The sequence below is a fragment of the Stylophora pistillata genome, chromosome 1 (assembly GCF_964205215.1).
Source record: "Stylophora pistillata chromosome 1, jaStyPist1.2, whole genome shotgun sequence".
Classification (NCBI taxonomy): Eukaryota; Metazoa; Cnidaria; class Anthozoa; order Scleractinia; family Pocilloporidae; genus Stylophora; species Stylophora pistillata.
In genome coordinates, this window is record NC_142519.1 from 60,946,421 (window position 1) to 60,974,142 (window position 27,722).

At 37.3% G+C, this 27,722-nt stretch overlaps 1 protein-coding gene and 2 pseudogenes across 4 annotated transcripts; all 3 read left to right on the plus strand.

Annotated features, from left to right (window-relative positions):
- The first annotated feature begins 206 nt into the window (after window positions 1-206).
- LOC148743569 (alpha-2A adrenergic receptor-like) lies at window positions 207-1,268 on the plus strand (annotated as a pseudogene).
- A 150-nt stretch (window positions 1,269-1,418) lies between these two features.
- On the plus strand, window positions 1,419-3,877 carry LOC148743570 (uncharacterized; annotated as a pseudogene).
- A 10,057-nt stretch (window positions 3,878-13,934) lies between these two features.
- Window positions 13,935-24,621, plus strand: LOC148743571 (uncharacterized). Of its 4 annotated transcripts, none has more exons than XM_088727738.1 (16): window positions 13,937-14,199; window positions 15,689-15,825; window positions 16,361-16,432; window positions 16,869-16,928; window positions 17,048-17,098; window positions 17,318-17,377; window positions 17,568-17,603; window positions 17,888-17,932; window positions 18,773-18,891; window positions 19,290-19,381; window positions 20,858-20,931; window positions 21,698-21,784; window positions 22,006-22,084; window positions 22,346-22,382; window positions 22,999-24,155; window positions 24,274-24,621. In XM_088727738.1, the coding sequence occupies exons 1-15, from the start codon at window positions 13,967-13,969 to the stop codon at window positions 23,059-23,061; spliced, it is 1,245 nt and encodes a 414-aa protein (XP_088583864.1). In that variant the 5' UTR covers window positions 13,937-13,966; the 3' UTR covers window positions 23,062-24,155; window positions 24,274-24,621. The 4 variants fall into 4 exon arrangements, with proteins under 4 accessions (XP_088583882.1, XP_088583864.1, XP_088583855.1 ...); XM_088727729.1 differs by having other exon boundaries at window positions 13,943-14,199; window positions 18,770-18,891; XM_088727749.1 differs by having other exon boundaries at window positions 13,943-14,199; window positions 18,770-18,891; window positions 22,346-22,367.
- Window positions 24,622-27,722: the final 3,101 nt, after the last annotated feature.

The window sequence follows — 27,722 nt, forward strand, 5'->3', positions numbered from 1 at the left end:
AAACGATATCTTTTGAGTGGTTTGTAGCTCATTGTATGAACTATTGAAAGTCATAATATCATACGGTCATAACTGTCATAATATCATACGGTATTGGCTTTAACGAGAATCTCTTTTATCGTATGTTTGGTGCAGGGATGTAATATTCTTTCCGTCGCTTTGCTACATGCGTAGTCCTTTCTAGAAGAAAACTTTCCAATGAAGTTTTTGCATGGGAAGATACTTTTTTTCATACTTCCAATCTAAATTGAGATCTACTGCACAGTTTTAAAAAAATAAACTTTTAACTTAAGGATTCAAGGGCGCGCTTTTGTTACCTCTTAAAATTTATTTGTGGACAATGATCCTTGTAAATATGATTTCGGCCATAAAGCAGTTAATATTGGTACACTCATAAAAAAGAAAAAATTATGGGAGCTTGACATGATTTGTTCTTTATCTCGATGTGGCGTTGACTATGAGCTGGGAAAACTCCACAAGTCGTCTCCATTCTGACATCTACCTATGGATCATAAATGAGCCAGAGTACTGGATGACTTTAGCTGTCATTGATTTCGCCTTATCAGCTGTGACTGCGTTCGCCAATTCCATATTGCTAGTTACGATTTGGTACAATCCTTTGAGATTGCTTCGAACTCCGCCAGGGTTGTTGATGGCGACTTTAAGCTCGGCGGATTTGCTTGTGGGGCTGTGTGTAATCCCCATAGTGGCGTTGAGAGATGTCTATCGATCTTTGCAACAAGTGGCACCATTACCGTCAATTGTGGGAACTATGGCATCATGCATTCTAGGTGCAACACTCTTTGGCAGTAGCGCTACCATCGTTGCAATGTCAACAGCTTGTTTTTACGCTATCAATAATCCCTTTCGATACAAGACAAATATGACAAGAAAGAGAGTTTACTGGTTGATAATCATGATATGGATAGTATCAGTCCTTATCTGCTTTCTTCCGGTGATAAACATTCCTGAAAAGACGTACATGCTCATCTATACGCACACTCACATTTCGCTACCAGCCTTGCTGCTCGTGATTATCTTCGTAAAAGGCTTCCGTTCTCTTTCGCGCCGACGCCAAGAACTTCTCCGAAGTACGAACACGTCTGCCAGAAACCACAAGCTCGCTTTGGAACGTAAACATGGCAGGGGTTGCGACGACAATCCTAATGATGTTTTACATCACTTACTTAAGTTCAAATCAATACCTCTCCATTCCTCTCCATTATGTATTGCAAATGAATTTGCTGTCATTTTACAATGTAGCTTAAGGAGAATTAAAGGACAAAGACCGTGCCAACATTATTCCTCGTCTTGTTCTTCCGTTGAAACGGCTTGGGTCAATTTTGTTAACGAATGAAGGTCAATGGGGTGATGTTCCTCGTCATACCCTACGAAAGCATAGAAAATTCTTGGGTTGTCCTGTTATCGTATATTTTACGTAGAATTAATGAACGAAGATCAATGATTTTCCTCATCTTTTCCATCCGTTTTACGCAACTCTAAGTTTCAGTTTCCCTCCTCAAGTAATAGCTAAAGTAAAATTAAACGATTGCTTTTTCCTTTTACAATTTAACTCTCGTGGAATTAATGAAAAAAGGTCAATGATGTCAGTTCCTCGTCATGTCCATCCATTTCAGTTACGCAACTCCAAGCATCAGTTGTCCTCATTTAGCCTTATAACCAAAGTATTATTAACTTTATACGGGTTCTTTTCTTCCAAAAAGTGAACTGAAAAAGAGTTTGATGACGTCACATTCATTGCCGGATTTAGAAAGAACGTCATTGAATGGAAGGCTAACAAAGGAACTTGCAAACTACCTAAGGCTATTCGTGACTGGCTCGTTTCTATGATTTATTCATTTCTAAGGAGCTTTGCATGACGACATTTTATGCTGAAATGATGCATTGAAGAGGAAATGATTTCAAAGTTTGTCGGTTTATTCGCTGAGTGACGGTCAAGTTAAAGCTAGCAAGAAACTGCCGCATCAAAACTTTTTTACAAACTCCCCAAGTGAAAGGTGAAACGGTTATCATTCCGTTCGCGTTGTTTGTGTAAAACTTCGAGCTATGATTCCCCGAAATGCTTCAGATTCAAGCTACGACTTTTATTTGTCAGTAATCGATGATCCAAATTACTGGTTGACTTTAACTGTTGTAGGATACAATTTTTCTACCGTCATCATCCTCACGAATGCCTTTCTGCTGTTTACAATTTACCAAGATCCGCGCAAGTCCCTACGCTCGCCTTCGTCACTTCTGATCGCAAATTTAACCGCGTCAGATTTACTGATGGGATTAGGTGTTCTTCTGGTAGCTGTACGAGACACATATCGGTATGAACAACTCCACATGCCTTATGTTGGTATCATAAAGGTAGTTATATACATTATTTACTTTACCTCTGTCTTCATTAGCGGATATACTATAATAGCGATGTCAATCGCTTGTTATATCGCAATCAAAAAGCCGCGGGAATATAAAATTATCATCACAGTGAAGCGAGTCAAGATATTCATCGTTGGGGTTTGGGTGATAGCGTTAGCAACGTGCTCACACTCTCGCCTCTCTACCTGCCGTGTTACTAACGTTGATTTACGTGAACGTTTTTCGTGCTCTCGCGAGACAATCGCGCGACCTTCAACTTAGTGGAAGCGACTCAATCGTGAGGAACAGACGCGTGTTAGAGGGACAGCGCAAAATGACTTTGACCATCATTATAATTCTGGGATTATTTTTCATGACCTACATGCCTCAGTACATCGCTGTACATCTGCTCCGCTTATCTTGCAAGTCTTGTCGAAAATCGATAAATTTCTACAAAGTTGATGTGGCAGCCTCGAGGTTTTTGTGTCTAAGCTCGGTGATGAATCCGTTTGTCTACGCCTGGAGGGTTTCAAGGTACCGCTCTGCTCTCTTTGAATGTTTGAGCATTATCCGAAAGAAACTCAAACATTCTTCTCGAATGAACGATGGAGTAACAGTTTATGGTGAACAAACAAGGCTAGAAACATTCTGTGAAAGCCATGAGAACTTGGTCCGGAAATTTGGCAAAGTAAGGGTAGTCGACCAAACCAGTGTTTGACATCAATATCTTAATTGTGAAACTGATGATTCTAGTTGAGAGCCTATTGTGTACCACAATGAGTCCTCAACTGAGCTGAAAGTTATGAAGTTGAAGGTTCAAGTGGTAACCAAAACCTGATATTTATGAAATAATTATTTATTTACTTGCAGTGTAGACGAAAACAATTTTATAAAGTGCAAACATATTTGAGCCTGGTTTTTGGATATTGAAGGTGTGGGATCTTTGGACTAAGAAAGATCATCACATCTGTCAAAGAACAAAGACAAAAGTGACATCGGAACAATATAGTATTCATCAATTATGTCACGGTTCGGCTGAGTCCAGAACAATTTAGCCTAAACTTTTTAAAAAATATTTTTGAAATGCTTTTTGGCAGAGGTTCGTATCCTTACACAAGCCAAATACTAAACAGTTTTTCGATGGTTTTCGTTCGTCAAAACTTATTTTTAAAACTAATTTTCCAATATATTTTGGCTGAGTTTGAATCCTTACGCAAGCTAACCACATACTCTATATTTTTCAGTATTTTAATCAGGTTTAAAGCTTTTCTCCCAATATTTTTTAGCTAAGGTTCGAATCTAACGCAAACTAGATAATAATTTGCGGTTTCCCTGAAGCAGAGTATATTTTCACATCAAGCGGGAAAAATCAAGTAGTGTCACTCTTTTAATGGTTCTAGAAGTGTTTAAAATTCTTTCATTTTCTTTTAAAGAAGAAAGAGTCCTGTCCATATTATTTTCTAGTTTAGATGCACAATTGATGTAAATAAGAATTAAAAAGAGATTCATTGACTCTATGGCCGTAAATAATTTTCCCTACGATTTTTCATATCAAGTGAAAAACTTCCTTTAGTACGTTTTATAAAAGTCAACTGGATATCTTTATAATCTGGAGTCATTGTCTCCAAAAAAAGTTGCTAAATCTACAAAGATTATTTAACGTTTGTCTGACCAAATGAATAAAAATATTGATCACGATAAAAGCTCTTAAGAGCACTTCAATTTTTTTTTTAATTGACGTATTTTTTGCTAATGAAACCGGAAAGATAGTTGAATAAGTCAAATATAATGACGATTTGATGAGCAGTTACGGAAGGGCTTGCCACGGTATTGAAGCAAGGACAGACGAGCCGAATCCGAAGGTGTGTGGGTCTGTAATCACCGCAAAAACCCCCCAAAAAAGAAATCGTCTTGGATAGGAAGGGCCCCTTTCCTATGAAAGCCCCAGCACTTGATGTCCCGCACCCATTCCCTTCAGTCCCCACCAACACCCTCCGTACTACTCCGTTCAGTCCTGACCATAGCAACAGCTTGCAAACAATATTAGCACAAATATCATTCTTGCATAAGTCATATTTCCATGCATAAGCTTTGGACGAATATTGGAACCGATACGATTCCCTTGTTATTCTCTTTGATCCTTTCGTGAGATCAGCGTTTGTGCGAGGCCAAAACGAAACATCTCGGATTTTTTTTATTCAAAGGTGGGTGTTAATAATCTTTGTACTTGATTGAGAACACAGGATTGTGATCAATAAAGGCGTGGATTAGAGTCGAGTTATATCTTATGACAAGCACTGTGAACTCACTTTTTTTATTAAATGCATCATTCCTCCTGTAATAATCCGGCTTGAAAACAATGTAGCTCGGATTGGAGACCATGTGAGAGAGAAAAAGCGTTTGATAGACAAACGGAACAGGTACAATTAACATGGAAATGTGATCCCCTAATTAAGTAGAAATCCGTAGCAAGAGCCACGGGGCGCAACTTGGTGAAACAAAGATGGGATCATTTTAGTTTTCTGGGCAACCGAGATCGATTTCCCTTTCTCGAGCTCGCACAACAACCTGTACACGATTTTCACAAATTGACCTCCATTTCACTCGTACTCGCCAAATACCGAGCTCGATGACAGCCACTTTACAAGCGAGCTCATTCTTCGTTGTGGACCTCGATCAAGACTGAGCACGGTTACTTCGAATGCTTCGAGCTCACTTTTATTCGAGCTCGTATTAAAACTATCTCGATTGAAATTGAGTTCGATTGAATTCGTACTCGATTCTACTCGACCTCGAAAGTCATTAGGCCAATATTGAGCTCGACTGAAACTGAGTTCGATTGAAATCGTACTCGATTCTACTCGACCTCGGAAGACATTCGGAATATTGAGCTCGATTGAAATTGAGTTCGATTCAATTCGTAATCGATTTTACTCGACCACGGAATTCAATCGGCCAATACTGAGCTCCATTGAAATTGAGTTCGATTGAAATCGTACTCGATTTTACTCGACCTCGGAAGTCATTCGGAATATTGAGCTCGATTGAAATTGAGTTCGATTGAATTCGTACTTGATTCTACTCGACCACGGAAGTCAATCAGCCAATACTGAGCTCGATATCCTCGATATTCTCCTCTCTTTTTTTCTTTTACAACTAAATGAATGAATTAAATGAATTATTACAAAAAAACACCTTTCAAACTATTTCCCCTTGTTTCACTGCTCGGTATTTGTCTTTTTTCCCTTCTCCAATCATGATATTGTTGTTGCCATTTCGCATTAACAATTTGTTCAAAAAAATTAGCATGTAACCCTCGAATTTTTCGCATATCGTCAGCGGCGATTTTCATTCTATCCCTCAGCGGCGAATTTCCCAGCCATATTGTTGCATACCTATTTTATACCTTTCTTGTCCCACATTTTTATCCCACACACTCTAAAATGTTAGATTTATTTTAATCAACCCTGCCCAACCTTCCCTCTCATGATCATATGCATTTTTTTGGATCATGGCAATATTTAATGTACAAAGGAAAGACATGTTTACGTTGACTTTACTTTAATTCAATCAAGTCGTAATTTAAACAATATAAGCAATTTTTCGTGTTTTAAGCGAAAGGGAAAGGCTCTTTCATACATGGTATACGAAACACGGACACCCAATAGAAATTTTCATAACACCTTATCTTTATTTAATTAACTGGAATTGTAAGTTTTAAATAAATGAAGTTAGTCGTATACGTGGCCTAATTGACTGAATGCCCTTGGACACACATTTTCTCATGAGTTACTTGGCAAAAGCCTTGTAGAAAAATACATACGCATCTTAAATGTAAACACTATAATAAGCCTACCGTCTTGAAATTGGCCTTCTCTCAAAGTTGTCTTTGGTATATTTGTAATGATTGGCCATAAGAATAACATTTTGCTTAATTTTCTTTTTAGTCAACGAGTTCAAATATTCATTATGTTTGAATGGAATTTTTACGCTTTTGAAACTGATTGACCTTATACACTTGCAACTTTTATATAAAAAAAGTAAATGTGACAGCTTGCAATTTTCTTTCAATCGAAGATTTTACACACTTAAGAGCTGCTTTGTATTAGGGCGTAAATAAAGAGAAACTGGATGTTATAACGGTCTGACTATTCAAAGAAATTGTTTTAAGTTCTCATTTTAAAAAAATTTCAGAACTGGAGTTTCAGTCGGAAGCTGCAGATGCAAAATGGCAAAAAAATTCCTCGCTATTACGTTATAACTGCCACCCCTCCACTGCCGCCACATCCTCTCATCCAGGTAGGATTGCAGATCTTCTCTTCTCAATCCTTTTCTTCTATTGCGGCCCAGCTTCAGTTGGCTTCATGCTGACTCCACTTCTTGCGTGTGCACGCCAGTGCGGGGATCCACGAAGTTGTGGGCATGGACAACGACTTCATGTATATTAATGTTGGGCAGCCCAATCACTCTATTGTACGCTGCCCAATCGTCAGTGTGCACCTCAGTTCCCGGCAGAAGACATTTCTGTATAATTGGTAACAGTGTCTTGCTTGAGAGTATTCTGAGGACACGATTCCAAAAACCCACGATTGACGGGCAGCCCTCCTTCGCCTGTTGTACTAAAAGATGAAATAAATGCAGATTTTAACTTATTAGTCAACTAACTTTAAGACGGTTTATCAGCACCATTTTGATTTTGTACCATTTGACTATATTTCTTTTATTTCTGTGTTTTGTTTCATTTTGTTCTTGTTTTTTTCTCGCTTTTTCTCGTTATAGTGAGAATTGTTTTTGTGTATTCGCCTAGTCTTCACTACTTTTATCTTCAGCTTGTGGTTGAACTTGCTTTCATCGCACTTAGCCACAGTACCAGGACCCCCAAAAGGAATGAATGGTCTGTTTTGTAGATCCACAGAACAGATGTCTTGCAGTCGTCTACAAATCTTTGAAGTCAAACTGGCATTAATGCCCAGAGCTCTCACCATTCTGTGCTGAGGGTCATCGTGAGTGAAGTAGTAGATAGTCTTGATAAGGGTTGCTAAAGGCACCTTTAGGAAATCCTCAAATATAATATTGGTCCTAAGACTTCTTCTTTTGGAGCATCCGCTGCATCTCCTGTTGGAGGATTAAGGGAGATATGTGCTTGGAAAGTATGACATGAGGTGGTTATGAGACTCACAGTAAAAAAAGAAAAAAAAAACATATGCAAGGCCCGTTTCAAGCGCACAGCTGTTTATAGGCGGATGTATCGATGGATGAATAAGAAAGAGAAACTCTATTTATACACATTTAATGTCACGGTTATGAAATTGATGTACGCATAACGCCGTAAAAGGGAACATGTGTTCCTATCTTATAGTAACTAAATTTTCCTGTTTAAAACTTTCCCTTTAGTAACATGTTGCTTTTTGCAGCTACACGGGTTACAAAGGGAATCATGTGTTCCTTATTATTGTAACCACATCTATAAGACTGGTTACTCAATATAAGTCGTAGACGAAAATAGAGTATGCGTAGTTTTTAAAGCCCTCTATAACAATATGCCTCGGTTTATTCAATCTTTATTTCAAGTAAGAGAAAATAGGAAAATCTTAGGGGCAAAAACAAACTTTTTTTACTGGCTGTAGCTAAGACCACAACATACAGCCTTTAAAAATCAACTTCTTACATTGCTGGTAAGGCTTGGAATGCATTACCTGATAAGCTTAGAGTAATAGCCGAATTTGGCCCTTTTAGGAATGAAATAAGGATGCCAAGTAATTTGTAATTTTATATCATTATTTCTATTTAGGCTTATATTATTTTTAAACTCTGTACTTGTATTCATATATTTTTCTTCGCCTAACAAGCCTCATTTTCATCCGAGTTGAAATAAAGTCATTCATTCATTCATTCATTCATTCGTTCATTCACCGATCTTATTTAAATTTTGCATCCTTCAGCTCCTGTTTGTTACTAGTCCCTGTAATCACTTCAAGGGGAGGGTTGTTTAAGTAATTTTCATTACCTTTGCTTTATTATCCATGCTTCTATCATATCTCGCTGAAGGGAATTTGCTTTAGGCAGCGCAGAATGCTTTAAAATTGTAGAATAATAACACTTTGAGCAGTAAACTTCCTTTAAAGCAAAAAGCCTCCAATTTGTTTTAGGCAATATATTTATTCTATTTCATGAAATGTTTAATCTTTCCCAAACTGATACGGGAAAACAATTTCTCTTCTATCAATATTTTTTTAAAAGTACTCACTCAATTAGAACCCTGGGGCTACAGGTTAGAAAGAGCAAAGTTGCTGTTCTAATTACATTATTGTTAAATTTCAAATTTAGTCGGTTAATCAATCAGCGCTGGATATTTGAAAATATATTTACTATTCTTTTGAAGTAGATTCATTCAATGTTTTATTTATGCTGCTTTTTATAGGAATCAAACTTAATGAGCACCAGGTTATAAGAAGATATAAGCAAATGAAGAAAAAAAACAAAACAAAACAAAACTGAGTATATCCAATGCGACAGGGTGGGAACGGGACACTTAGGCACATGCCATAAGCACACGCCCAGGCAAGAATAAAACTTGAAAATCAAAAATAGCGCAGAAGAAAAAAAATATTCTTAGAAATGCTAAAATCCACACACAAGCGACATATTAAATCGAAAGACCACAAAATAAATCTATCTATCGCTGAAAATATTGCAATATTCCAAGTACACACCAATCCATAGTAACAAATGCTACTACTTGGAAATGTTGTTTCATACTGTTTGATTAAAAACATACTTGAAGGCATTTTAGTGCAAAAGCTTTCTAGGTTAACTATGATAGAAAGAGAGTTCCAGAGTCTTACGATTGCATTAAAAAACCCCGATCCATTTCCTGCTGATCAATACAGTTCCTCCTTTTGTCGATTTTGTGAATCAATCCCATGTTTCAACTCTAACTGAATGGCGAAGCTCTTTGGAGATGGAGAGAAGTTGCGCTTCTACAACTAAGTATTCTGCCTCTTGGCTACCGATTAACAGAATCTGTTGGCGAGCGTGTAGGCGAGAATATGCCAAACTACTTGAACAGATTCAAATTGCGTTCCTTCCCTTGAAGCTTGATAGTTTTTTTACTCCAAACTTGATCAATATACCTTTGTGGAGCCAAAAATGGAAGGGAAATATGCCACAGAATACTCAACTGCAGAGAAATGGGCGCCTGAGTCCTAAAAGTGACGATAACATGAACGATTCGTGCGTGAAGACCCAAACACCGTGAATATGAAGTGATTTTATGCTTACTGCAAATTGCGGGTAAGTGTGAAACTCTGTTGATTTCATCTTGTAGCTGCCGTTATCTTAGTGATTCTTCACACATTCGCAATTAAAGACAATTTTTCTCTATCAAAACGCTCGCAAACACAACAATTGTGCCAGCACGTGTTGCCCACGATCAAAAAATCTTTCCAAAGTTAAGAAAGCCAGATCGCAGTGTACGTCAAGGGCGCCAAAAACTCGCGATCATACCATGAGGTTGCTCTAAGGAGCCTTTGATTGATATGGGAACCAATCTGCCATGATAACGTCATTTGATTCACAGTCACATATTTTTTATGTAAATCTTCAGCACTGAAAATGACATAGCAATTTAATCTTTAATTCACTGATTGCCAGATCGAAATTTTTAATCTTATCGACGCCAAATTAAACTGTTTAAGGTTACCGTGCACCTTCAGGGGTGTCTCAAGTGCAAGCAATGTAGAGCGTCCGGTTTAAACTGTAGATATCTAAACCCCTATCTCAAATTATAGCTTATGGAACTGGAAATCAGACTATACCAAAATGTTTTAAAAATAATGAATTTTCCAATTTTTCACGACTTCTAAATACGAGCGCCCCAATCACCTTTTGAACGTTACATGTCAAAGCGAATTTTGTTTTACGCTTATCTAATGTGTTCCTCCGTTTCCGGGGCCAAAGCACTAAAAAAGCGTGTCTGCGCTTTGCCGTAATCAGTTTCAGTGAAAGGTTAAAGAAAATTTTCGAAATAGGATTAAAGAAAGCGTAGATTGATCGTACAAAAATCGCTCTGGAAAAAAGTATTTAGAAATAAAAAATTCTGAGGTACTAGTTTGTTGTTTAGATGTAAAACTAGCTACTGTCAAAATTTGAGAGCAATCGAACAAATTCCCTTTGACTTGTAACCTTAAAAGAGTGAGATAGCTGGAAATCTGGTGGGATTGCAAAGATTACACTGAAGAAAAGGTTAATCCTGCTATTTGTTCAAGTACTAACACTTTTATTACCCAAAAACTTACAAGCTAGATCCAAAACTGAAACAAGTTAATACTAACTTTTCGGACAAAATCATAGCAACTGTTCTGCGATGACTTGGCAACCAGAAGCATATTGCTAAACAAATGTGGCAAATTATACATAGAAGTCATTACTATTTTGAAGTTGTTGTATTGTAACGTTTTATATTATTTTCTGGTAGTGTTTCCATTACTTTCACAGATAAATTTTCAACGTGCTTTAGAAAAAAAAATACACAAAGGTGTAACAAAGCAAGTTTAGTGGATAGTTTCATTGTAACTGTAGCTTGTAATTATGAACTTTACTTTTAATTTATCATCATTTAACCAAGCATTTTTAAACGCTTCTCCATCAACCTTCAACATTTCCTCTTCCTTTAAATCTGTGGTGGGGAGAGTTACAGCTTTTTCCGCATTGCCGTTTAACGGAACCACCCTGTGAGAAAGAAGCAATGAATTAATGTTAGTTTCTTCAATTTCATTTCTTTTTTAGCATTATTTTGTGTGCCTAAAATAAAATGCTTATTAGATAAGTGATCAAGTTAATTAAGCCGGAAAATCTACCTGTTCCTCTTTTAAAAGCAATTTAGTTCACATTTTATACGAGGACCTCAGGCTCTGAATAGCTTAGTTTTCTAACTGATCTTTGCAGTCACACGGTATAGTGCTGACTGCAGTTGGAGATAGAGAGCGGAGTTTTCCCAGATTCCTCGCCATCTGTGCCTTTCAGGAGAGATAAAGAAGGGACTGGCAATGGTCGAGTTGACGTACTGGTTGAAGTTGTCTACCTCCCATCTAAATGATGTGGTGCTCCCCTCCTTTAGCGTTATGGTCGGTGACGTATCGTAACTCTGTTCGAAGAAAATAGATAAAACAGTTCGCTAATGCAGAAAAAACTGCTATTTATCGCTTGATAAGTTATGCCGTTGGACAATAAAGGTATTGACATTGCTTTCGGAACAATTCCAAAGACGGTATATTGAGTGGCTTATACTAAAATTACTAAACTCAAATGCATAACTGATAAACTAAGTAAACATACATAAACGTTGAGCGACAGTCAATGAAAACTAACCTCGTGGTACAAAATTCTACGCAGCCGTTCTACCTCGCCAGCCTGAAGTACCATGTGGCTCGATGCCGCTGTCACCACATGGTCTTCAAAGTCCTTTCGCCGGAAGACTGCGTGGCAGCCGCTGACGGTGCACTGCACTGCCTTCTCTCTGCATTGGCCGAGATGAAGAGTAATATGGCATCTGCAAGTGAAATAAATAATGGTAATTGAATTGAGTGGAGTGCAATTTGGGCTGAAATCATACGCGTGGTTTCAAAATCGGACGAGCGCGCAGCGCAAGTTCGATTTGAAATCACCAGTATGATTTCTGACCAAAATTGCACAACACGAGGATTAATTACCACTTTATTACATCCATTTTGAAATCGCCCAAAAACAAGACTTGGTCAATTCCAATATTTAACTGATGCAGTACTGCGCCGGTTTTTAAATAAAAAGTGGAACCGGAAACGCTTTTACATCTTATTTTGTTTGCAAAACAGAAATACTGACGTCATGTGTCAAAAACTCAGTCAAGCGTAGAATGATGCGATTTAGAGCAAAAAATGGCACGATTCGTGAATAAATCGCACCCAAGTAGAGCCAGTGAGGTTACAGGGAACACCAGTGATTTGAAAATGGATGCAATAAACTGAAACAAAATAAAAATCTACAATTGTTTTTTTCCAAGGTCTCTGCAGACTAGATGTTGTTTTGACGAGTGACATGGCAATAACATGATTGTGCGGCTCACATGTGCTAAAGGCAGATTTTACTTTAGACAGTAATTCCTTCCAGCTGCCAAGTTTAAATAACGAAGAATATCCTGCTATTTTCCGATATTTTTTTCCGATGATACGATTCCATCAAAAAACGGAAAAAGAACTGCAGGGCTTACCTTGGCATCATCTCTCCGCATGCAAGGGGACAATAAATTTTCCTGTAAGGACATAGCTCGGCCAGATGTTGGGTCAAGCCGTCTCTGTACGTGGACATCCCACAGTCTGTACAGGTAACTAGTTGTTTGTCGCAGGTCAATATGTGCGAAGTCATCTCTTCCCTTGTTAGCGTATGCTGGCAACCTTCGTTCACACAGTCGACCTTCTGCTTCGGGCATTGTTTGGAGTGGTCCTCCGTTTTTTCGTACGTGCCCGTCCACGTACAGTCATGATTGGTACAAGCGACCGCCAGATTACTCGTCAGGTTGTTCAGCGCGATATTTACGTTTAGTGCTGCATCACTCGCGATCTGAGCTCTGCACACTGGGCACGATGGTTGTTGCGTGGATGCCATCAAATTGGCCAAGCATTCCTGGCAACTGGAGTGCCCGCACGAAAGTGTTACTGGTCTGAGCATTGTAAAGTAACTGCAGATTTTCAAAAGGTATAAAGAAACTGTCGAGCATAGTCAATCAATGTGTTTAAAATAAATACAACACTTTTGGAATTAGTGTAAAATAAAGCACTATCACGAACCAGATGCAGCAGTCGAGACTTTTATCCGTCTTTACAGTAAACTTGAATTGTGGCATGGTAAGCTCAGTGCCAAAAACTCAAACTTCTTTCAAGGCGGAAAAGAAACTGTTTTCACGTGCACAGACAAAAACGAAGATGACTCGTACTTATAACACACCGCGCCGGAAAACTGCTAGATCTGACAAGTGGAGTTCTTAAAGATTCCTTTTCACTGATTGCCTCAGAGGTGAGGTGAGATTTTTGTGGTCAACTCAAAAAGACAATCACAAATACTGGAATTTTCGTTGCTCTAATTGCAGTGAATATGTCAATGACAAAAAAAAGATACTATTCAAAACTAGATTCTTTGTCTTTTTCACATCACCCGTCATCAGAATCATTCGTTAATGCCAAAAGTTTGTGGTAAAAGATTGCGAATAAAAGATTAATCGATTTAAATTTAGCCGTCACCGAAAACTCCCCAAGGAACTGTTATGAACAGCAACACGAGTCTTCGGATTACATATTACACGCGCGGTGAAGCTTTTCTTCGCGTTATAATTTTTTCTTTTTTTCGGCCAGAAAAATAGCTGATCAAGATTTACCAAGATTGCTTCTGATGTTCATGTCTAGATTTGGAACTTCTTGCTAAAACGAGTGCAAAAACACCGCCCTTAATTTGTAATTCTGTGAATGATGTCATTCGATGATTTTGTAATACGATGATTGGCTCATTCATTTAAACGTTTTGTTCGTATCACATTCGCGTCTCTTCAATTTCACCACGCCGCGCTTCGAACATGTCAGCCTTGGAATCACAAACAGACGTGCAGTACAGTAAGCGAGCCCTCATGAGGACTTTTATTTATTTAGATCGACCTTTGTCGAAAGCACCGTCTGGGAAAAAGATGGAAGCCTTGAAGGCAAGTGGGAGGTTGGTTGACATCTCGTTTACAAAAAATCACACAGATGCAGCCATGGGGAGATTGCTGCTTGCTAGCTTCCCTTCTTTGCTCGGAATTGATCTGAAAAGGTGAGCCTCAATGTAGATTTCACTTACAAACTTTCAAAATTTCTGTTCTTGTCAATGTACTATGAATACTTCAAGCTTAGCCGATCACGAGCAAGCACCTAAATTATAGATTCATTACGGTGGTCAATTATTAACTAGTAGTTTCAATGTGAACGTTGGTGCTGGCGTCAGAGGGATAATTTCAAAACACTCACATGTCAGTTCATTTGCTAAAGAAGAAAAGAATGTTCCAGGTTCACCTAAGTCACCTAAGTTTTGATAAAGTTGCTGTGAATTTGGCATATCATCACTGTCTCTAGCGTTAGGGTCAAAAGTATGAAATGAATCATTTGATTCACTTAAAGAAGTCAGAGTGACATTTCTAAAAATAGCAACTGCCTGCTTGTAAGTTGTGAAAATATTCTTCGATGCTGAACAAAAGGAAAGGCAAGGATGAATGGTGTCATTCACATTCATCAACCCTTGTCGGCGCTCTCCATATTTTATGGTTTATATATCACAATCAAGCTTTTGTCCTTGAAAATTCGCTGAAAGCCTTTCTGCAAGACCAAAACATTTTGAGGGATGTTCGACGTCATTGAGCAAATGACAACTTATTAATGTTGCGCTCAAGGACTTTTCTTTTGATTCAAAGGTTGAAAAACAATTGCTCCACGACGAATGGATGCTCTCCAAGGATGAAATCAACTCAGAATTTGTCTCGTGGCCTAAACAGTCATTTTTGTATGCAGTTGAATAGTTAGCTAACAAGCGATCCACATTTTGTTGAATATCTAGCTTCAGCAAGCGATCCACATTTTGAATCTATGATTGCAAGCTTATCTTGTGTCTCCACAGGCAAATGTAACTCAATGGTCGAATTATTTACCTCAACGGGCATTGGTCGAAATCGAAAACTTTTTCAAAATTTGGCTTTTTGTCCGTATGGTAAAGAATACGCTGCCGCCTCGCTAGGGCTCGCCAGCAATAATTTTCCGAAGAAGGGGTCAATAATTTCTGTGGTTTATATTAGTGATGACACTTTTTTACACAAGAATATTTGCGTTTAGCGAAGCCTGCCTGTTGTGTTAGAAGAGCGTGGGCAAAGTCACGTGATGAAAGGGTGAATGAGAGTGACCTGGGAATGGGTTTTTTAACCTGCAAACATAAACTGCAAACATGTCGAATGTGATGTTGTTGGCTTTAATGAGTGACACCGGTGATGCTAGGCTGGATAACTGACATTTTTATTTGTCTTTATAACTTTATGAACACTTCATAGGTTTAATTATGATACGCTGAGTTATTAGCACATGCTGATGCACCCTCTTCTTATTAGAAGATCAGAGTTGTTTTGTGATTCTTCAACAATATTTGGGAGAAATACCCATGCATAGATAGCGGACAGGGACATGATCCCTGTTCTTTGATTGTTTTCATAACTTTACTTTCTAATAACATTGAACAACATAACGATTCACCTATTAAACCATTTATTTGATTCTTACAGTTTGACCTTTGTTAAGTCTTACGAAAGAAGCCATAGTATGGCCACTGTCAAGAGAGGCGTGATGAGTGGGGAAGAGTTTGTGCGCCATTATTCTGCGGCGCACAAAAAAAAGATTTATTTTCACTCGCAGCTTTCAGGTACGGATACGTTTTTGTCATGATTCGTAAATGACGTGTTTGCACCATAATATCCATTCCTAGGTACTAAGTCCTCAGGGGTTTCACTTTAAGGTTTTGAGCAGTACTTTTCACTCGTCACAAAAGAAATGAGATGGATGAGCTCATGACAGGCTGCAGGCTGGAAAAACTATATTTACAGCCAGCCAATTTCTCGCTGACGCACACTAAATGAAACCTCTGGGTCCTGTTATTGTGTTACATTGTCTGAATGGCACGAGAGAGCAATAATTGTTATCCTTAATTGCTTGTTGGTGTCGTATGGCCTTGATCCCCTCCTGAATTGATGCTGATGTTTAATCTTTAGTTTTAATTTGTTTTCCTTTGTTCGAAATTCATTATCATACATGACCAAAATAAAAGGTACAATTTAATTTGAACTACTGCCATTTCCCGAAAAGTCGTATTGTAAAAGGTAATTTAACTTTCTGACAGGTGGTTTGAGGCATTTCAGGCATCAACTGGTTAATTAACATCTTTTTTCCTTACAATTCAGCTTCAGCTACCTCAACGTCAACACAATCCAGCACAACAGTGGATTTGACCATTATGCCGCCTCAAAATGGAAGTAAGCCAATTCAAAGTATTAGCAGATTTACAAATCAGAATGTGCTAGAGAACGGGTAGAGAAGAAAAATCCAAGTTGATAGAGCTCCATTAATGTCACATTGTCTTGATTCTTTGCCCTGAGACCAGGATTATGTTGTACATAGTTTAAAATGAAGATCTTGCAAAATGTTTGCAACCTTGATTCTCAGATTCCTTCGTGTCTTGACCCTGACTACTCACGACTAGGGTTAGTAAACAATTATTGATAATTAATTATTATTGATAATTAAACTAGGTTGACACAATTTTAATCTGAATTTGATTTTTAACTACAACAGTTATGTTTATGATACTGGAGACCAGAAAGATTTCAACAAGTTCATCTTTACAGTATTTCATAGCATCTTCAATTCTATACCTTTATTTAGTTTAAACAAAAATATTGTTTTTTGTAGCTGCTACACGCAGGCTGTTAAATGCCATGGCACAGAGGGCAGGTGTGAGCTCTGGAGATGGTAATATTTTACTTACCACTTAATCACTAGAAATAGTGGATTTGGTATTCAAGAATATTATAACTGTATTGTAAAGACCAGTTCCCTATTTCAAAAGTTCTTGTTTTGTTATTTTTCAGATTGTATTGTAACTGCACCTTCTGGTGAGGACGAGCACAACTGTGATATTGGTAGGTCATAAATCATACTTTATACCAGTAATTTACTTAAAAAAAACAACACTGCATTAAGTAAAATGTATGGGAGACTACAAATCAGAACCTCTGAAATCCAGGGTGCCCAGCATTTAAATTTTGTGCGAAAACTGAGTTTTTTTGTTGCCTTAAGGCATTAGATTAATTCTCCTGATACTCTGATATTGATTTGTCAACCACATCATTACATTCTAGAATTGGACTGCATCATAACAGATGCCACAACCGTCTCAACTGGCAACAGTCATGCTAAAGGTAATGACTCAATTCTATATAAGCCTAGATTTGTTTAAGTTATAAAAAATGAAAATATCCCACTTGCTGCTCTAAAATCTTCTATTCTCAGGGACAAACAAAGAAAGGCATGGGCAGCCAATCCATGCATGTTGGTTACAATGACTAATCATTATGATAATACTTCCTGCAAATAACATTGTGTCAACAGATCATGTTAAAGTATTAGCAATGGAGCCTGAAATGGGTAGGTGGTATATGTTTGGCATATGCATGTGTGTATAGCTAACTTCAGCCACTGTCAATTTGTAGCATGTGAGGTATCTATTCAGGTGAAACTATAATTGCACTTCATAAAGTCTTTGCATCATTTGCATGCTTGCATGTAATTTAAAGGGCTTCCTAATTTGTCAGTGCAAGATTATAATATTTTTTGTTGACATCAGCATTAGGCTTGAAAATGGCTAAATAGGTAAACTTCAAATACAAAGTGGATGTGATTCATATAATTATACAAAAATTGTTTTTCAGTTGGGAATGTTGTGGAGGACTTCTCCACCTTTGGATTTCCTGAAAGTGGGTATATTTTTATTTTTACAAAGGAAATTGTTTTCAACGTACCTAACTGACTTTCTTTAACAAGGTTAGCACATAATAGTCTTTTTACCAACAAACCTTTGGTGCCAGAATTCCTGATCAAATTTGAATTTAAAAGTGAACACATACACATGCTGTTGGTAAAAATTAAACTTAAGTTAAAATGATTTCAAGCTGTGTTGGTCCTCACTTGCCTTTGTCTCTTTACCATAATTATTCATCATCCATGACAAATTATTGCTAGAAGATATTAAAGGGAAATTGATTTCAACCTTGATTGAAAGCATTTTAACTACAATTTCAGTTTGACCTACAATGTATAAATAATGAACCTAGTATCCAGGGGTTTCATTAATGTTTTCTGCAGGAGGGCAACTGGTTTTCACAGGTGGGCAAAACTCTTTGAACTGAACTTCTTTTTAAGATAAACTTTCCTCCAGACCGTCAGATCAGGTGGGCAAAACCATCCTCACAACCGGTCAATTTGCCCAGTGCCTGGCCCTTGATGAAACCCCTGAGTATCATACTATTTTTCTTGCACACAATTTAGTCTTACAAAAAAAATATATGGATTCAATTAATGAACATAAAACACAAGATGATACTTTGTCACCATTTCATAAAATATTATTCATTACTCCTCAAACTATCCTGGGGGCTATTTAAGACTATCCTCTGTTTTTTAGTTATTATCATAAGGGTTACTTTTATTATCATTATGAATATTTATTATTACTATTACATTTAATATTATAATCATAGCTGTCGAAGAATTTACTTTTGACAAGGACTGTATGGTTCTTTTGTGTTTTTTAGAAGAAAATGATAAAGATTATAAGGGCCGTACGGAAGAGGTGGCCCTTATAATAAAAAAGGTGACATCTGTCACCAAAGGAAGGGTTGTGTTGCCACCTTTCATGACCCATTCTCTGAGAGAGGTAGAGAAGTTCTTTCTTTGTTTTAATTGCATAACAGTATTTTCTTCAATTATTACACATTGAAATCTCTTTAATCTGCAGACCACTTGCAATGGAGAGCAAAGCTAATTGAGCAGATGTAAATAGTGAATGTAATAATGAACATGGTTGCAATTTGCTTGATTGTATTACCAGTTTAAAAAGAACTTTTCACCTGTTTTCCTGAAAACAAGGAAGAAACCTAATTTATATATGTCACAGATTTGTAATCAATTTCAGTATTTGCACATCAGACTTCCACAATAATGGATACTCGAATGCATTCACTAACCATCTATTATCGCTAGTTATATTATTTTGTACTAGATGATCAAACTGCCGCTGCATTATAATACATAATACAATTACTTGTCTAACAGATGTTGTGGCAAGGAAGAGAAGATGCAGCAGTGTGCCTCCTGGTACTATTCAGTCAGAATAATTCTGAAAAATTTGCTGATCACCTTTTCAGGTAAGTAAGGATATTTTAAAATTTACATCACAAATAGGTTGTGAATAATAACAAATGGAAACTACACAACAACGTGCATATCTTACTCTAGCATATATGACTATAAACTATAAACTTAGCACAAAAATAAAAGCAATGGTAATGCAGAAGCTGTGATATAATCAGCAACTCGCTCTATCAGAAGGATTGAAAAGTGCCTTAATTATCTAACCTTCCAGACTTACACATTTTCTATACAATGAATAGGGAGACACTGGTGAAATATTAAAAAAAATTGATATAGTGAACATTGTCTGGCAACCACTCTTGATTCACAAAGTTTTGATCTTAGAAGGAGAAGTTTGATGCTAGTCACTCTTTGGGCCTAAAGGGTTAACTCTATACACTGATTTCAATGTGAGGTGTGCTAGTTGTTTATCAAATGATAAACCTACAAGAAAACAACAGAGTTTCTGCACATGTTAGGGGACGTAGGGAATGGAGATTCAGCCATGGTTATTGTGTTTTTTTACATAAATCTGATTTTTACCTGCAAAAGCCACATAAAAAAGTCAGGCAAATCCAAACCAAAAAAGTTTTGACCTTAAACTCCAATTAAGAAGCTAGATGTAATCCCAAAAGATCATTGTGAGTGTTACCTGTATGTGAATGTTTCATATCTGTTATTAGTAAAACAGGCTAAAACCTTTTTGGAATGGCAAAAAAGAATCTGGAATGAACCAACCAGTACAAAATTAGCCAATCAGCTAACTTTTAACTTGTTGAGTATGCTTATCACACTCAAAAAGTAAAAACTGTCCAATCATCAATGCGTAATGTGACAACTCATCAAAAACAAACTTATTCAGTACACTGAAGGAGTTAGAAATTGTACTGAATGAGTTTGAATTTATACTTACGAAGTTTGCACACAGCTGTTCAGTATTAAGGCCCATTTAAAAGATTTCAACATTTACCCCAGCATGACTTCAACAATTTGTTGAACCTAATTTTCGGTGCATTTTTTCAAAATGTTTGAAAACGTAAAAGATGTTGAGAGCACGTTGAATCAAGTTTAAATTTGTTTAACTTTCAACATCGATTGAACTTTTCCTTTGTACAGCCTCTGTAAGACCTTTGTACATTGTAAGGCCTTATAAATAAACAATTATTCACCTCAGATTCGGTGAATGTTGTCGATTATTTGATGATATTCACCATGCCTTTGGCAAATAATTGTTTTAGTATAATTTCAGAGCTAAACAATAGAGACATTTCTAAAATCATAACATTTTAGTAACATTTATTATTATTTTATTTAACATTTTAAATAAATCGCATGGAGCAGTTTATATAGCATCATATAAGAAACCGCTCAACCAATCAGATCGCTGGAAACTCTTTGCTCAGCTCTGAAGTTATACTATTTGATGATATTCACCACGCCTTTGGCAAATAATTGTTAAATATGCGTATTATATACATATATTTTTTCAGGGTGTTAAACAACGGTTGGCACCATAAAGTTTTAATTTGGGTTGCTGATACCCAGTCAAATGAAGGGTCTAAAGGTGAGTTAACTTATTGATAGTTGAAATAAACATTTTCCATGCCTGCAATTTCAGAGCTACATAAGTTGACATAAACAGGTTTAACCTCTATGTAATTCACCCATGAATATCAGAAAACTGTGCTAAGTGACTTATTGTGTGAATGCATGTTTCAACCTGTGTTTCTCCAAAAGTAACAGTTGAACTGCAAAAATAATCATGAGGGAATCTTTCTTTCAATTGAAATGAAGGCCACATATTAAATTCCACTAACTTTGTAGCCAACTCAAAATCAACCAAAGCCCAGCAGGAATTTCTTGTCTTGAGCCCTTCAGGAGAGCAGATCACCATCTACTTCAGCTCAGAAGATGATGTCATTGGGCAGTGACATTAACATATTGGCCTTGTCTCCTTCACCTCCACATGTAAAAACTGGAAGTGGAAATACCAAAGAACGCACACTGAACGAAAAGGGTAGGGAGCAATTCCCGGTGTTAAGATCTGCCCTTCCAAACCCCAGGGTCAGGTGGAGGGTGGGTGACTGGCTTACCATCAGTCACCAGAGCCTTTGTTGGTAAGAGAAACCCACATGCAAGGCTATGCGCTAAGGAAAATTGAATGGAGCCCAGTGCAGTGAAAATATGAAATCTAGGGTGCCCAGCATATGCTTTGTATAAAAAAAAAAAATTCCTGAGTCACCCAAGAGCAAAAGGGGCCACCAGGCACTGCTAGACGACAGCCTTGCACATGGCATTATAAATGTTTTATATATGTGATCATCTCCTAGTTCAAGCCAAATATGGAGTGGGGGATCAAACCACACTGCTTGTTGTGGTCCCATCCCAAATTCCACAGTGCTTGGAAATTTTAAATGGTAAGAAGTAAATCCTATAGCTTAATTGATATGTTTTGAGCAATATTTGTTCTGAAATTGTTTCCAAATTAATTTTGTTGCAGCTGACAGCTATCGTAATCATGCTTGTTTGTCTTAACATAAATGGTAACATAAATTTTAAGTATATAGTATGTTAAAAAAGTGTCAAGAGGTGCTATTGTTGTATGAAATACTTAAAAATTAAGTATATTTCTTTATAGAAACAAACTTTGATGTACAAAAACTCAAGGATGCACTGGCCAATGCTTCAGAAATGCTCACAAATCTTGCCAAGGAAAGGTAATGTACTTGCAATTGTGGAATGCTATCATCCGTCAATGCCTATCCCAAGGAGGAGATGAGGTTCAAACCAAAATCCCCTCGAATAGTCAGTAAAATAATATTAACTAGTGCAATATAACAATCATGAGATGCTGATTAGTAGCATGTCACCCATCAAGATATATGTCACCTTAATGGAAATCTGCATCTGGCAAGATGAATCTGATGTTTGTGTAAAATTCATGTATTATTTTAACCTCTTCCAATGTTTTTTCCTAGAATGAAATTGCCAAGGGCCAAAGTAAGTGAAGAAAAGGTACTGATAACAAAATGAAAATAAATATTGCCCTAAGTGAGTTTCTTTCAATCCTTTAATGTACAGAGAAAGAGTCTACTGAAATAGAGCCTATACCTGTTGTTAATCTTATCAGTTTATTAGTTCCAACTAATCAATCAACCCAATCACCAACAAACCATAACTTTTGAATTTTGGCAGTTAAATTTATAATGCCTTTGGACACATACAATGTTAGGGCTAGAATTTTTTTATGTACCTGGTACATTACTATTACTAAGCTCCGTATTGTCACTGAAAAGCCTCACTGCTGAGATTGAGATGGGGAGAAGTAATATTAAGGTGAATGCTTTATTCCAATGGAAAATTACCTTTGGGTGGTTTGATTAAAAATAATCAATACCATGGTGATATACAAACCCTTTTAGTTTAATCAAATTAATTTAGCCCTGTAGATACAGATAGAAATTAATGGTTGCTTTGGTAGACTGGAATGTGAAATTTTATGGCTGAAAGTGCAAAAGAGGAAACAAAGGAAGGCTTGGTATACGTATATGTAGTGCCATATTTAGATGTTTACTTAGAGATGTTGAATGTGTAAAGATTTATTTGTCATTTGCATTTTACCATCTTATAGGAGACAGACAAAGATCATGATCTAGAAGATGATGAGGTAACCATAACAAATATTCATAAATAAATCACATTAGTCTGGATTGGATTATTCCGGACCAGCTGGACTGGACTGGTTTGCACCGGCTAGACTGGATTGGTCTAGACTAGCTGGATTGGATTGGTCTGGACTGACTGGACTGACTGGACTGGATTGGTCGGGACTGGCTGAACTGGATTGGTCTGGACCGGCTGGACTGGATTGGTCTGGACTAGCTGGATTGGATTGGTCGAGACTGGCTGGACTGGATTGGTCTGGACTGGCTGGACTGGATTGGTCGGGACTGGCTGAACTGGATTGGTCTGGACTGGCTGGACTGGATTGGTCTGGACTAGCTGGATTGGATTGGTCTGGACCGGCTGGACTGGATTGGTCTGGACCGGCTGGACTGGATTGGTCTAGACCGGCTGGACTGGATTGGTCTGGACCGGCTGGTCTGGATTGGTCTGGACCGGCTGGACTGGATTGGTCTGGGCCGGCTGGACTGGATTGGTCTGGACCGGCTGGACTGGATTGGTCTGGACTAGCTGGATTGGATTGGTCGAGACTGGCTGGACTGGATTGGTCTGGACTGGCTGGACTGGATTGGTCTGGACTGGCTGGACTGGATTGGTATGGACTAGCTGGATTGGATTGGTCTGGACTGGCTGGACTGGATTGGTCTGGACCGGCTGGACTGGATTGGTCTGGACCGGCTGGACTGGATTGGTCTGGACCGGCTAGTCTGGATTGGTCTGGACCGGCTGGACTGGATTGGTCTGGGCCGGCTGGACTGGATTGGTCTGGACTGGCTGGACTGGGTTGGTCTGGACTGGCTGGACTGGATTGGAATGGACTGGTTGGACTGGACTGGCTAAAACGATTTGGTTGGTGTTAATCTAAAGATTAATAAATGTTAATTTACTAAACATGTTTAATCAATCAAGATAGATTGAAATAAAACCAATTTACTCTAAGCCTGCTATGTATACCGTGGGAGTATGACAAGGAGTAAAAGCACTTTGGTGTATTTTTCCTGCTGTCATACTTCCACAAGGTTTTTTTGTAGGTGAAGTTCGGTCCAGCCCCAGCATCCACATACGATGCAATGGAAAAAACAGTGGAGGATGAAGGAGACGAAGGTAACATATTGTCCCTCATACTAGCGCTGTAAACTAGATTATCAGACTTCATAGCAAAATACTCCCCCTCTTGAGTACTCCCTCTTGGCTTAATTCGTGTTATTGTTCTTTAAAATAGGTCTTCCAAAGAAACGTAAGAACAAAAAAAAGAAGAAAAAGAACAAGAAGAATAAAAGGAAGAGAGAACCAGAGCATCATCAAGAGGTTATTGAACCAGCAGAGAAGAAAACAAGGGTGGAATAAATGAAGCAAGAAATAATTATAAAACTGTATGAATGAATGGGTGTGCGAATGAATGAATGAATGAATGAAGTGAATGACTGAGCGAGCAACTATAGGAATAAAGAACTAAATGAAAGAACTGAATGAACGAATGGAAGGATGGGTGAATAAATTAATGATTTAGTGAACAAACCAAATAACGAACAAATGAATGGATGAATAAAATAATGAATAGTAGATTGGATCCAATTTCTCTTTCTTGACGTCCTTGTGTAAAATTCCTATCGAAAGGGAAGAATATTTGAAGTTGCTGGCAAGGAAGAAAATTAAGCACAATTTCAAATTGATGATAAATAATTTTAAATATTCCATGCAGAAATAGCTAATTTTTAAGACGTTACGCTGACGGTTTGAGTGTTAGCCCCTCGTCAGAGTGAATACAACCTAGTTATGAGGTGGTCAAGACAGAGCTCAACGGAAATAGGAAATCAACAACGGCAGTTCGTTCAACTTTAGCCAATATGAATAAATATTTAATAACGAATCATAAAAATTATCTGACTGGCGCGAATTCTCACCTGTGAAATCGAAATAGCCTTCACTTCACTTTTACTGAGATCAAAACGATCGTCATTTATCCGTGTTCAAACACCTACGTATGAAATCCGAGTTCCACCCAAATGCCAATTTTTGGATATATTAAGTCACCAGTTACCAGTTCCACTTCAAGGTCACATTGAGCTTATTTTCAGATTCCCTGAGGTTATATGCAGATTTACGCCACTTTTAAAACTTTTAACAAGATATTCTGGAGCAAGCCCGTGCAGATATCTAAACATCAGGTTGGCTTTTTCTATCATGGTGGCTTTATGGTCAGAGTCTTAAAGAAAGATTCAGTGTGGTCTTACCCTAAAGTCTTCTACGCCATTTTTTCTTGTTGAATCGAGAGAAAGTTTACATAGGAAATTGCTTTAAAAAGAAAGGTCAATACGTATCTGAGCAAACGTTAATGTTTTTGCAACTTTTAAACCATGAAAATAAATCATGTTTTACGATTTAAAAGTCCTTGTTCCTTGTTCTATAGATCTAAGAAATGAAATTTATCAGAATTCTCGGGAATTTTTTAGAGAGTTTTTGGAGAATTTTAGACATTTCTATACGAATTTTAGAGCTTTTGTTTAGGAAATTCCGGAAAAAGTTTGAGAAAAATTTTCGGGAACTATGTTGCTAAGCCTAGTTCCCAGCATATCAAAACCTATACCTGTTAGAAGGAAATCAGTAAAGGCAAGTAAAAAAGTGCCCTTTAAAACCATCAATTTAAAATCAATGTCTAAGCCCAGGGTAAAGTCGTAAGATCTCTGGTTAGTGATCAAATTGCGAGTGAGAAGAATGATCCTGGTTCATCCTCATGCGGAAGTATATTTAATTTATATCTTTAGCTGTTAAAGACAGAAAGAGAGGAGAATCGAGCTCAATATTGGCCCATTGACTTCCGTGCTCGAGTAGAATCGAGTACGAATTCAATCGAACTCAATTTCAATCGAGCTCAATCTTTCGAATGACTTCCGAGGTCGAGTAAAATCGAGTACGATTTCAATGGAACTCAATTTCAATCGAGCTCAGTATTGGCCGATTGAATTCGGATCACTCACAGTTTCTGGGCAACGAGTCGATTTTAAATCGTCACGATTTATAAGTCACTCGATAAACGATTTAAAGCGAGACTCGTTTGTTTGTGAATAGAAACGAGACTCGTTTATAGAAACGAGACTCGTTTGTAGAAACGAGACTCGTTTGTAGAAACGAGACTCGTTTGTAGAAACGAGACTCGTTTTTAGAAACGAGACTCGTTTGACAAAACGAGAGTCGTTTTGCGAAAGAAGGCTCGTGTGCCAAACTTTGCTCTTGGCGCATGCGCAGAAGTATAGTTTTTTTTTCAGGGCAAAGTTTTAGGTTCAAGATAAGCTGGGATTTTGCTGCAATATGTTAAGGTAATCTCTATTTTCTTTTTCTTGGGATTACAAAGTGCAGGGAAGGCCTAAACCGATATTTTTATAGAGCTTCTGGCATAAATTTCAGCAGATAAAGTAGCACTGGATATTTGTGTCGAATTAAGTTCAAAGCTTGAATCGGATCCTATCCCATTACTAAGGTTACTTCATTTTTCCACAACAAGAGGGAAACCAGAAATTAAAACCATGAAAGATGTACATTTTGATAAATAAAAATTAAATGCTGAAACTTCATATTCATTATGCAAGGAATATTTCATCATGTTTTGCTGTTTTAGACTTTTTTTCCCTTCAAGCAGACGCATAGCTGCTTGAACTTGGGCTTTCTCTATCGCACATCTGGAGTTATCTTTAGGAGACTGCCCTATTGCCATTTATGCTGTCGTTACGCAATTTTGTCATTTCCAATCATGGATAAGTCTACTTGTTTTTATTTTTGCCTGCTAGAGTGTAATGAATCTTGTTATGGTACTAGACAATAATGAAAAAATTATAATAGGAGTAGGTTCCTACAGATGCCAAAGGTTGAAATTGAAGGGCTTTTCAATGACTTTGCCAAGTTTTAGATAAATTGAAGGACCTTTTTTGGAAAGGTTTGCATAAGAAATTTTAAAATTATTTAACATTATTTCTCAGCTTTTCTATTAAAGTACTGCAATTTTTTACTCGAAAATTGCTAAAGAAAAAGCGTTGCAAAAATCAAGCTCTAGTCCTCAAATTCAAGTACTTTCAAGACCTTGAATTTGTTATTTTTGAATTCAAGCATCTTCGAATACTTTCAAGGCTTTTATGAACTATGAGTAGGTAATGTACTTGCCTTTAACTGCAAGGAGAAGGGAATTTTTACCTATTATTGATATCGAGTCAAAGTTTTTTGCAAAATGTTCACCCAAGGGGAGTTTTCACAAATCAGTTGATTGAAGCAATATTACTTTTCAATAGTTCATATTGTTTTTAATAGAAAAATATCTGAATATTGAATATCTTTGATGGCCACAACAAGAGAAGTAGTACTAATTACAGTTTTAGTATATTCAATTAGAGGGATTTGACTTTCATTAGATACCAAGAGGCAATACACCTATTTTGACCTTTTTGTGGGTTAAAAATACATGTCATACAAAAAACTGAAAACCTTATATGAAAACCCTGTGCATTCTTTATTATTTCTTACAAGATTTTCAAGAACTGATTTGCTATTAACTGAATCAGACATTTTTCCTTCACTGTAATCACTTTTAGGATCTAAACTTATTTAATTTAATTCAGATGGTTCTCTTTATCTCCCTATTTTTTCCCATGCTACCATAACTATTTTGCATAAGTCAGCCAG